Source organism: Galeopterus variegatus, unplaced genomic scaffold, assembly GCF_000696425.1.
Source record: "Galeopterus variegatus unplaced genomic scaffold, G_variegatus-3.0.2 Scaffold556, whole genome shotgun sequence".
Taxonomy (NCBI): Eukaryota; Metazoa; Chordata; class Mammalia; order Dermoptera; family Cynocephalidae; genus Galeopterus; species Galeopterus variegatus.
In genome coordinates, this window is record NW_007726667.1 from 313,265 (window position 1) to 326,097 (window position 12,833).

At 45.8% G+C, this 12,833-nt stretch overlaps 1 protein-coding gene across 1 annotated transcript in view; it reads right to left on the minus strand.

Annotated features, from left to right (window-relative positions):
- Positions 1-1,703: 1,703 nt before the first annotated feature.
- The window catches only part of AKAP13 (A kinase (PRKA) anchor protein 13), a 209,339-nt gene continuing 198,209 nt past the window's right edge, over positions 1,704-12,833 (minus strand). Inside the window, exons 30-33 of the mRNA XM_008570017.1 lie at positions 10,700-10,797; positions 9,576-10,028; positions 7,476-7,809; positions 1,704-6,558 (exon numbers count right to left, since the gene is read on the minus strand). Coding sequence (XP_008568239.1) covers positions 6,509-6,558; positions 7,476-7,809; positions 9,576-10,028; positions 10,700-10,797 — 935 coding nt within the window. The 3' untranslated portion in view covers positions 1,704-6,508. The remainder of the gene's footprint in view (positions 6,559-7,475; positions 7,810-9,575; positions 10,029-10,699; positions 10,798-12,833) is intronic.

Genomic DNA, 12,833 nt, shown 5'->3' on the forward strand with positions numbered 1-12,833 from the left:
GTCCAATCCCTCCCCCTCCCCCCTCTGATTGCCCTAGATTTCTTCTCACCCTCTGAAAGAATAATGGTTACTCTGTTGATTTGCTGCCCAAATGATTTGTCCAATGCTGAGAGGCGTGATCAGGTCCCCCAATACTATCATAGAGCAGATGTCTCTTCTGTCACTATGAAATGGGCTCTGTGGAGACAGACATCCTCCTCCTTTGTCTCTGCTGGTGACTCTCCTTGTGTTAAGGCACTCCAGTGGCTGGCGGACAATCTGCGTGGTGGTTGTGGTATCTAGCTGCCTTCATGGCAGCCATGGTTATCGTGGTGGCTGTGATGGGCCACCCACACGGAGGAGATGATTTTGACATGCTCCTTGTCGCTGGTGGTGTGCCTGGTTGTGGAGAGTGTCCAATCCACAGCTCCATACCCCAGGTTCCCAAGTGGGTCCTGAGGTGCTGGCACGGTGTGCCTGGTTGTGGAAGGGGTGTCTGGTCCCCTTCTCCATGCCCTAGGTCCCTGGGTTGGCCCCAAGGCACTGGGGCAGTGAGCCTGCTTGTGGGAGGGGGGTCCAGTCCCTGTCTCCATGCCCTGGGTCCCTGGGTGGGCCCCAAGGTGCTGGTGAGGTGTGCCTGGTTGTAGGAGCAGGGTGTGGTCCCGTTCTCCATGCCCCGGGTCCCCGGGCAGACCCTGAGGCGCTGGCATGGTGTGCCTGGTTGTGGGAGGGGGGTCTAGTCCCTTTTTCCATGCCCTGGTTCCAGCTTCCCAATTTCCTCTCCACGTTTTTGGTTTAGATTTTTGCCTTGCTGCGATTACCCATACTCCCTTTCCGGGCAGAGCCTCTGCTGCAGACCTCATCCTCGGCTACCCCTGGGCCATGGGCTTGCCTTGGGATGGGGATCTTCAAGCCATGATGCTCACACTGCTCTGATCAGCAGTTCTCCAATGTCCAGTTGGACTTAAGGGCCTTTCCACAGGCCCAGTAAGCTCAGACTCAGAAGTAGGAAGCCAGGGGCTGGCCCATGGCTCACTTGGAGAGCGTGGTGGTGACACCACCAAGTCAAGGGTTAAGATCCCCTTACCAGTCATTAAAAAAAAAAAAAACGTAGGACGCCAGCAACACAGGAAAGGAAGCCACAGGTGCTGCAGGCACAGCCAGCAGGAGCTCGTACTGTGTATGTCAGCACCTTCTCCACGGGAACCCCAGCACTCTGAGATCAGACCTGGCACCATTCCTACGGAGCTATATGCAAACAGGATCTTTCTTCTGGAGTTAGTTTTTGGCAGTTGCTCTTGTTTGGGGTGGGATGGGATGGAGAAAGTTGGTAAAGAAAGATAAACATCAAATATAAGGGTACCCCAAAAAGTTCACAGAAAGATTGTCTTTCAATTTTATTTTTCCATGATTTTTTTGAGGTGTCCTTGTACTCTATAGCAAAGGACATTTTTACTGCATTGATTTATCTGGAAATACAGTATTGACTATTGACACAAACCCTGTGACTTCAGGGCTGATCAGTGACCCTCAGGTTTTGGGTCCCCACTCTGGGACAGAGTGAGAGTATCCCCAGCAGCTGATTTTGCTGAAGATCTCTCTGGAATCCTGCTCCCAAAGGCACAAATAAACCTTTCCACTGGGGAGATGGCTCTCCTCAGAATGCGGGGGGAAAGTATTCCTTTTACCAGGAATCCAGGGATAGGAATAAATGACAGTAACAATCAAGACTTCAAAGGACATTTATTTTTTTGAAAGGTTTGAGGGGGGACTTTACAAGAGTCTGAAGCCGATAACTAGAAAGGAAGATAAATAAAATACAAAGCCAGTATGTTGGGGCAAAATTTCAGAAAACACACTGAAAAAAAAATCTTTACAGTTTAAAACTGCTTCGCTTTGTACATAATTACAAATTAATATACAGCACTTGGGTTTTAACCCGTCTTTTTATTAACAGGATTTAGCACAGAAATGTTCATACAGCATTTGGAAACAACCAATGAGAGCAGAGGTATAGGTGTATCCTAACCACCCTCCTGAAAATCCTCATGCCTCCCTGAGTGCACCCTAAACGGGTAATTCACACAGAGGAAGCCACAAGGCTACACTTAAGCCACAGGCAAAATAGCTGGGAATATCCCACGTCAGTGTCTGGGACTGTCCATCCCGTCAGGCAATGACGAAAGGCAGGGGCAAGTTCATGCTGGGGAGGGCTTGGGGGTGAACGATGTGCAGTGACCAGGGTCCCTGAGCACAGGCGGGGCCTACCTGGTTCCCAGGAAGGTCAACCCACTTCTATGACAGGGACGCTTAGACAGTGGGGGCTGCCCATCTTTAAGCCATAGCCAGATGGAGAAATAATTCATAGCCTGTCAGACTTGTGACAAATTAAATTAGATCTGGAAAGATGCCTTTGTTTTCCTTTTTTTTTTTTCATTTATGGCAGAATTAAAATAATTTTCATTTCAAAACCTGGCCAGCAGGCAGTAGATTCCAAACTCTGATTAACTAGGAATGTTATGCTACACTGAAAGAAAAATTATGAGCCAGACCCAAACTCTTTGCACTCTTCTTTGCCTCTGAGGATGGACAGGAGCGACAGGGCTAGCTGGGACAGGCCCCAAGACGTAAACGGGTGCATGCCAAGATGGTCCTGCTGAAGGAAAGCAAGGCACTGGGTCTCCTGCGACCATTGGCACTGTTATCCAAGGGTGCCCAAGCACAGAGGGTGGACATCCTTTTGCAGTATCTGGGGTCACCTCAGTGCCTCCCTTTCTGGCCACCAAAACTCCTTCACCAGGACTGTCTTTCTAAACCCCTGCCAGGGCCAGGCTATCCTGTGGGCACAGCTGGCCACCCACTGTTATGGTGAACTTCATCTCCAATGCAAATCCTAAAATCGTTGGGACAAATGAACTGGCTATAGAAAAACAGTCTTAGAGACAAAAGAACAAAATATAAAGTCTTTCTATGGATAGCAATTTCTGAACCAAGTTCTGGCCAATAAGGTGTGGTTCCACTTTCACTTAGGGCGGGCCTATTTAATTCACCCCTGCACACTAATACCATTCCCCCCAAATAAAGGGACAAACAAAACCTCAAGGGTCTCAAAAATTTGAGCTTACTACTAATATTGAGGCCTTGGGAAGACAACAAATAAAGGAGAAAATTAGTAAAGGGAGAACTTTTAGTGGTATTACCCTGAGACATGTTAAGAGGAAAAAAGGTAAGATTCGTACCTTTTCAAAAAAACAATCTTGATAAGAATTTCTTCCCCACAGATAGCTCTTGCAGGACAGGGTGGTGGTAGAGGGAATGTTGGTAAAGGCTGGATATGGCAATTTACACGGTTTTAACCCTCTCCATTTTCCAAGAAAACAGTTAACATATTTGATTGTCTCAAATGAAGCCAACTGATGAGAGCATTTAAAGTGCATGTCACCCGATTGGGATGACAACTACTGAGATGATAATAATTTGAGAGAATATGTAGTCTCCTCCTAGGAAGTTCACTAGATTCTGGAAATCTAGAGACTCTGGATAGTATCTCCATCTGTCCCCCAAGATCTCAGCACAATTTCAGGAATCTGATTTCTTTAGTTTGATGAGAAAACATGGCTTCTTAGTATGGAGAACAGTGTGGGAATTCAATCTGAGCTACCCTAGAAAATCACACAGGAGAGAGATCCAGGTGGGGCTTTAGTTCTCAAGGTCATATGCGAAAGCACAAGCAGCAACAATCCCAGGCAATTCCCCAAGCACAATAATAAATCCCCGTGAGGTCGGTGTCAAGGGGGAGAGAGATACAAAGGCATGTAAGAGCAGTTCTTGGTAACTGGTTCTTTCTGCACCTATGCAGATATAGTCCCAAAGTTGGGTGGCATGGGGGACTTCAGGGGATGACCTTCTGAATCTCTGATTCTAAACTTGTCCAACTAGAACCTGACCAAATCTTTTTAAATTAGTGGGCTGTGGGTAGAGGTGAAATCTCCATTCTTAAAAACTACCACCAAAACAATCAAGGCAAGTTAAACGTTGCAGCTGGATGGGAGTAAAAGACCCTTTAAAACAGAAACCAAGCTGTGCAGCGATGTATATTAACTTACACTATCCATAGCACTTTTGTGAAGACCATCTGTGAGAGTAAATCTGATCAGCACTAACCCCCAATTGTTTCAAACCCAGAGAACAGGGTCGTTGGGCCTATGTCTATCTACACAGGGAAGAAATGAAGGTCATCTTCCAATACTACCCTCCTGTGAACCCTAGGTGGGAGCCGGGTCCTTCCCTGCTAGCAGAGCACCTCTCTTTGTGGGAGGAGGAGCCAGTGACAAGGACCAACAGCTGAGCCCCATGCTGGGTCTGAGCAAGATTATGACAGGCTTCAGTTGTGGCTTGGAGTTGTATGGATTGGTGGAGGGAAGCAACTTGACTTTTTGCTGTTTAGGGTCTTTGGGGATGTACATCAAGGTTTCAATAGGAAAATCAGCTGGTTTTGGTCTTAAAAGTCTATTTCTAAAGGGTAAGAATTCTCCATCACAAAAACAAAGGTAGCTCACAGGTGGCAAGGTTCTTAATTCTCAAACATGGAAGACATTCCTTGATAAAAGAATGAGATGGGGATCGGGGGAGGGAAGGGCACGGACCCCTTCCCCAGCCCTTGGTTTTGATCTGGGCCTTTGAGGCACCTGGAAAGATGCTGCTGAGCAAGCAGCGCTGGCTGCTGCTCCATCTGCATCCATCAGTTCCAACTGTTGGACTCGTATTGGTGCACGCAACACACACACACACACAAAATAAATAAAACAAATCTAGGCTAAAAATTTTAAACCAGATCTCTTTCAAATAAACTGAAAGATAAATACCTCCATCTGCAAGGCCAGCTTGCAATTCATCAACAAGCACCAAGTTACAGATTTTTTTTGTTTTGTTTTTAAAAGTATATTCAAAGCCCCACACTTCTGAGAGGCAAAAAGCAGGAACTGAAGGCCACATTTGAAACACAGAATTTTCCAGGGTCTCCCCTCGTGGGAAGTACCAACTGTGGCAGGTATGTGGGGCCTCCAAGGGAAACATTACCAATGAACTGTCCTGCACATACCAGCAGGGAAAAAGCCTCAAGCAAACAAGGATCAAAACAGTGCAAAGAGAAAAGAAAAACAAGCAGCATGTGTGACGTCTTTAAGGGGTAGAATACAACCAATAATCAATAGACCTCCAGATTTAAAACATTTTTTAAGAAATCAAATTTTACTGAGGCCCCTGACAGAACGAGAGCTTTCCTAGCCACACCTGGCTAGCTCCTCTCTTGGCTGGTATGGCACTAACCGTTACACATGGGCTAACCCCTTCACCTGAACCTATGTCTGGGCCAGCTGTCCTAGCGTGGGGGGACTGGGGGTGGGGATGGGGACAACTTCTCAGAGGCCTAAGAGCCCAGCTCTTGCCTGGTTCTGGCCGGGAGGCTGGCACAACCTGGCTGAAGTGGCAGGCAGCCCTAGTGGTGCTGTGAGGTGGCCCACGCTCTCCTCCACAGTGAGGGCCAGGTGGCAGCAGTGCCCTGGGGAGCCACTAGGAGAGCTCAGGAAAATTCCCAGGAGGCCGTGGCCCCTTCTGAGTGGTCAGTGACAACCAAAAAGTGTCACAAGTGCAAAATAATGGTGAGGTGGCCTCTCCACTTCATCTGTGCCCAGAATATGTGGGGAACCATCTTGGAAAGCCTGTATATTTCTTCTGGATTTAACGATGAAATGAGATACTACTTTTTTTTTTTTTAAGTGTCTGAAACACTGAGATCAAGGTGGTGCAGATCTTATGCTTCTTATACACATCAAGTCTTCTCTCACTGGTTTCACAAATGTCATCCCTTCTAAAATGAAACGAGAAATGCATGCAAAAAGGGGTGATGTGTGCACAGGGTGGGTTTAAAGGGACCCAATCTCTGAGGACTACAGGGTGATGTACTGAGCACCCACAGGCCACCTACTTGGTACAGGCATTCCCTCTCATGCTGACCTATGCTGATGAGATGCCTGGTGCAGGCTGTGCACATCTGTGGTGTGCCCCAGGCAGATATGCAGATGGGTCACTATACATGTACACAGAAAAAGTCCAAACTGTCTGCTGTTTGATTTTAGTTGTGTTCCCCAAAACAAAAGGCAGTCAGTTTCAGACTTCATTTGGAAACACTCTTGCAGCCTTTAGGAATTCCTGACATGTCCAAAGCCATCGCCTGTACTTGAAGCCACTATTTTCAGTGTAACATTTGAGTAGGGCCAGCCCCAACCCATGAGTCCTTGGCAGTCACAAATCATGGCCAAAACTTAGTCTGGGCCTCCTTCCCAACCCTGACACTCAAGACAATCTGTTCTTTCTTGTCCAGAACCTGGGGCAGCCCAGGAGCACTGGACGCTGGAGAGCAGTGGGCGTCCAGTGTAAGAGACTTGAACACATGGGGGCAGCAGGAGAGGTGGGGCTTGGAACCACTGGCCAGGACAGGAGGCAGCTGCCTCAGCAGAGAGGAAAAGGGTCAGCAGAAGATCTCTTCGCCCTCTGCTGACACTTCTGATGCAGGGCCATCTGGAAAAGTGAAAACCAAGAATGAAAAATAAATGGAAAAAACTACTCTTTTTGTTTAACCTTCTTGCCAAAGTCTTCTGTGATGCAAACAGGTGACTGGAGCTAATGGACAATTATCTTTCTGTGCACTGAGGTTTCCAAATGAACCGAATGAATGAAGTCCTTAGTGATATCCTTCACGATCCAATGCTCCCTTCAACTTTCACATAAGCACTGGGATCTGTATTTATGAACAGGCCTGGCAAAAATGTAAATTTCTCTTTAGCCTCCGACATAGAAGGGAGAGATCAACCATAAGGAGAAGGAGTCAGGGAAAAGCGACATGTGGACGGCAGACACTCAGTGTAACTTAACCACAGGCCCTGTCACTGCCGCAGCATTCGCTTATCTCCACGAGCTGCAGCTTCCTCATTTTTCTCGGGGTTAGCAGCACCTACTTCATTCCATCATTTGAGGATTAAGTCACCAAGTGCTAGCTATTGTTATCAGTTATTGGACTAGACCTTTTAGAAAGACAGGGAGAATCTGAAATTACAAAAGGTCTTCAAAAAGTTCGTGAAAAGATTTGTATTTTCTTTTTTTTTTTGGTATTATCTTTAATTCTGTTTTTCCGCAAACTTTCTGAAGTACCCTTGTCCTGCATTTAGGTGAGTTCAAGTTCCTCAACTGGACAATGCCTCAAAAATAAAACCTGCACCCTCTACTTTGCACGTGTGTACCACAGAGAGCGGTTCTTACATGTGTGATGCACGCGTGTTCTGAGCAAGTGGGTCTGGTGGGAAGGACAGCAGCTGGGTTCCTGTGCGTCTGAGCCGCGCCCTTCCTTCACCCCGCCCCCTCCCCTTACCTCTACAATCCACCCTCTCTTTAGGACGCACGGCCACCATGGCCACAGGGAGACGGTGCAGGCGACTTACCACCAGGCTGAGTGCGGCTGGCTTTGCTCTTCTTCTTTCTCTCCTTCTTCTCCCGTGGCTTAGCTAACCCGAACAGGCGGCTGGAGGCCGAGGGGGGCGCAGGGGCCTGGCTCTGCCTCTCCTGCACTTTGTCTGTCTGGCTGGTTGAACTCAGTATGTGAAAAGGCCCCTTCTCTTTGTGTGTCCGAGAGATGCTGTTCCTTTTTGAGGACACAGAAAGTTCTGAGTCCAATGACGTTGATTTGGCTACTGAAGGTACACATGGTGAGGGGGACTCTTCAGAACTGGGAAAGAAGGATGGGATCCTCATCAGCTTGTTATGTTGATGTGAAACCTGCCAATATTCAAGAGAAGGGGTTTTACCTTGAGGCTGTCAGCACCCCTGGTGCCCACTCAATAAATACGGCTGCATTTAACTAGGTGTGTCAGCTGGGTGTTTCCCCCTTCCGTGGATTCTACAAAACTAACTATAAAGAGATTCCCAACTTCTCAGTTTCATTTATTGCCCTCCCCCAAATAGTATCTGTGAACATGATAAAAACATCATCTCCCATACCATTACTATTTTTATTACATGCACTAACATCAGCATCATAAAATAGTACCTTTGATGGGTAGCTCAGAAAAGAACTCCCATTATCTGAAGAAACAAGGAGAGCTGCTTATCTTAAGACGGATTGTTTTTTGGCGGCTGGCTGGAACAGGAATCAAACTCCGCACCTTGGTGTTATCAGCACCAGGTTCTAACCAACGGAGCTAACCAGCCAACCCCTTTCAGACAATTTACACATGGATGCAAATAATTATTTTAGGGCAAAGAGATTATAGAAACCTGCTCATGTTAGAGGGTATGTGGAAGAGCTAAGCTTACATCAAGATCCTAGTCAAAGATTAAACCAAAGATAAAGAGGATCATCTCATCTGTGTTCTCTCAGTTGCCTGGGAACCTTCCTTTGTCAAAGTCCTGCTGACTTTATTGGGGGTGGGGGTGAAGAGCTAAGCTTACATCAAGATCCTAGTCAAAGATTAAACCAAAGATAAAGAGGATCATCTAATCTGTGTTCTCTCAGTTGCCTGGGAACCTTCCTTTGTCAAAGTCCTGCTGACTTTATTGGGGGTGGGGGTGGGGTGGAACCCATTCTTGTGTGATCAAAAGCAACACAGAGCTATTTGCTGCCCATACCATATATCTGAAAACCACTACAGAAAACTAAAACTGTGCCCCACTCTGGAAGATGTCAGTTTAACTTTCTTTTACGGTCCAAGGTCAATGAATAAAACAAATGGCAACATGATATGAGTTTCAAAAGACAGGCAGATCTGTGTAGAGCCAGGCACTCCATCTGCCACAAGTATCTATGTTCCAGAATAACCATGGAATATTAGTGTGCTAAATAATTGAAAGCCTTCCCGTATAAGCAGCAGCTACAGAAAAAGAAAGGTTTCATCAACAGTCGCAAGACAAATCAGGAATTAGGTAAATTCCAGATGTCTGAACACCCCCAACCATGAATACCATGTGTCCACAGAGGAGTGGCCGCCTCCGGTCTACTTGCCGGGAAGGGCCCATCCCTCTATCACAGACCCTCCCAGTGATCCTATCACATGGGTTCTTTCAGTAACTCTCACATCGGAGCCATTTAGTGTGGTCTTGTGACCAGAGGCACCACATGTTCCAGGGGCTCTTTTATCCTTGGAGTGTCTCCCCATCAGGCTACAAGTTGTACTGGGCGGGAGCCATGCCTGATTTCTTCTGTGGCTTAGAAGAGAGGGGTTGCTTCCAAGATCCTGAAGGCTGACTGCCTTTCTCTTAAACGAGCTGGGACAAGTGCCGGTCAGCTCCAAGGGTCCCTGTACTTCCCTGGCCCAGAAGCCTTGGCATGTCCACTCTCCTCTTCAACCTCTTAGAAATGCAAAAAGCAGAGGATGACTCACTTCCTCCCCAAGACCTCCTTTCAGGGTAAAACAAGGATTCTGTCAAAACAGACATCACCCCTATGCTCCCCCTCTTACGGTGCTTAGTACACGAGCTTCTTCCTTCCTGCAGCTGGCCGGCAGGGAGAGCCTCCCTCCACTGCACTTGGCAGGAGCTGCTCTCACCTGACACAGGTCCCGCTGCTCCCCTGGCCGCTGGCTGAGCCGCTCCGCATCACGTTGCAGTTGCTCCTGCTCCCTCTCGAGCTGTCTCTGGGCGGCGCGCAGCCGCTCCAGGTCGCACTGGTAGGTGCCCTTCCACTGCTGGAGCTCCTCGCGCTCCCGCTGCAGGTCCTGCTGGCCGCGCTGCAGCTGCTCCTCGCGCTGGGCCAGCAGAGCCTCGCGCTCCTGCAGCTCCCTCTCGCGGGCCTCCCACTCGCGCTCGCGCCGACGCTTCTCCTCCAGGTGCTGTGCCTGCTGCTTCTGAAGGTTGGCCAGGTCCTGGCGCTGCTTCTCCAGGCTGCGCTGCTTCTCCTGCTCGATGAGGGAGCTGGGGCGCGATGAGTTCCGTGTGAGCGTCCTCTCGTTCAGCACCAGCTTCTGGTCCTCGATGTAGCTGTCTTGCTGTAACACCACGCCCTGGGAGGCACACAAAGTGGGGTAGCCATGCAACTCTGGCCCGGAGGAGAGCCAGCTTCTGGAAGCCCTTCCGACTTCTTACCAGGGGACACCAGGCATTATGACAGACTATACAACCTTCTCTCATTTTTAAGCTGCACTGATAAAAATGCACCAGGATAACGCTGTGAAATTATCAAATAGGAACGTCAAAGGTATACGAACTCAAGTTTTTGGTCAGACCTGGTCACATGCTTTTTGCAGTCATTGGTATTGCTGGAGTGAGGTAGTATGCTTTGCAGGTGGGAGAAGGTAGGAATGAGCTAGGTTAGATTTTCATAAAGAAAGTGAGCAGAATTTGAGGATATTACCGGGAACTACTAAACAGTAGCTGTTTTGGGAGGCCTCCCTATCTGGGTACTACACAGAGATAGGAAATATGAAAATTTATAATTATCCTAAAGGCTTTCTAGAGTGAAATGATCTCCCAAGTGCAAGTCAGTATCACATGTGCTTTGTGGCATGGTCGATTTATAACACTTTCCACCATGAGAGCCACCCTTCTCTCTAGGTTAGGGGCCCATCTCTCCATAAGCAACCTACAAACCTCAAACATCCAGGTCAACGACAGTCCCTTTACTCTTGGTTCACTAAGCAAATAAATGCACAGAAAAAAAGATAAAGCCATGTACCTGAAGAGTGCTGAGGAGTTCGTGGAGATGAACAATGCTCTGGACAACCTGCTGCAAAAGGAACAAAATGGAAACATTCATTTTAGGACTTTGTAAATCTCAGAATCCATCACGCTATGTAGTTATCTGACAAGATAAACTTCCTTAAAATACAACAAAGTGCTGGGCTGGTCCCGTGGCTCACTTGGGAGAGGGCAGCGCTGGTAGTACCGGGGCCGTGGGTTCGAATCCTATATGGGGATGGCTGGACCGCTCACTGGCTGTGCGTGGTGTGGGCGACACCAAGCCAAGGGTTTCGATCCCCTTACTGGTCAAAAAAACAACAACAATAACAACAAAGTGCTTATACTTTAATATTTTCAAACTGAAAGCATCAAAGAGAGTAAGTGGGTACAAGTTGCCAAGAAAAACAAAAGACCAAACAAACAAAACAAGCATGTGTGTAGAAGGGATGTCAGCACACAATAAAATGTATTATAAAGCTTTCACTATTTTATTTTATTTTATTTTTTCTAAAAGATGACCAGTAAGGGGATCTTAATCCTTGACTTGGTGTTGTCAGCACCACGCTCTCCCAAGTGAGCCAACCGGCCATCACTATATAGGGATCCGAACCTGTGGCCTCGGTGTTATCAGCACCACACTCTCCCAAGTGAGCCACCGGCCGGCCCTAGCTTTCACTATTTAAAATGCCTGGCATAAAAATGGCATGCGTATCAACGTAACAGAACAGAAAGTCCAGAAATGAACCATAAGAATTTAGTATATAAGTAACATGTCTAATCAATGGCAATGGAAAGAATAATCATTTAACTGTTTTGAGAAAATTGTCAAAATTTCTGGAAAAAATTAAGTTGGGACCTTGGCTCACACAAAGTAACATTCAAATTAGAATGTTGAGGGTAAAAATGAGCAATAAAAGAGCTAAATGAATATATTAAAGAATGTTTTCTGACCTTGAAACAGGGAAGGCTTTTTAAACAGAGAAGCAATGGAAGAAACCACACAAAAATTTTTTCAAAATTTACTATGTAAAAATGTAAAATTAAAAGGCTAAAGACAAACTTGAACAGAAAGTCAAACATATTAAAAAAAATCTTTGATTTAACAAATGCTCTCATAGATCAGTAAGAAAAAAGAATACTCTAGTAGAAAAGCAGGCAGGCCAGGCACACAAACCATCAATTTACAAAAGAAATAAAAACGGCCAGTTATATAACATATTAAAAATGATTCAACCTCATCTGAAATCAAATAAATGCAAAATAAAATTTAAAAATGCCACATGAACTTATCAAATCCAACACAATGTCAATTCAAAAAATGATAATACCCAGTGCCGGGGAAGGTTGAGATGGAAATGAGCACTCTTGTACCTGACAAGTAGGGCTAACCACTGCGTAACCTCCTTTCAGACAGCAATTTGGCATGTTGAGGAAATGACCAAAGAGCCATGCAAAAAATGAATGTAACAAAACCGCTTTACTCAAAAAGCAAAAAAGCTGGAAAAGAATTAACTACTGGAAAGATTAAATAAATTATGGTACCCAATATAATAATATGCAGCTGTTCAACAGCAGGCTTTGTACAAATATGTCTTGGGGAAACGCTTCTAATGTGTGTTAAGAGGAAAAAAGCAGGATATGAAGCTCCAGGAAGTACAGATACAAACTGTGTAAAACTTTTTATACTATTTACACACATACAAACTCAGACACATAAATATATGTTATGTAGAAGGAAAGGTTGGAAATATAAACATCAAATATTTAACAGTATTTATTTCTCAGTGGTAGGATTATCTATATTAAGTAGTTTATGTTATTTATCTTTTTCTTCTTTTTTACATTTTTGGACATTTTTCAAATCTTCTACCACGAACATAAATTCTTTTATAATACTTAAATCATTTAAAACAAATAAGAAAAAACCTTCAAAAAACCAAAAACTTTAAGTACCAGGCTTAGCTCTTCTGAGAATACTTTTTAACCCCTCACTTAAGTTTACTCTTAATAAATAGAGAGAAAGTAGTCGCAAAAGACCTAAAAAGGAAACTGGTCTTGTAATATTTTGTTTTCTTTTAAAAAAAAGATGACCAGTAAGGGGATCTTAACCCTTGACTTGGTGTTGTCAG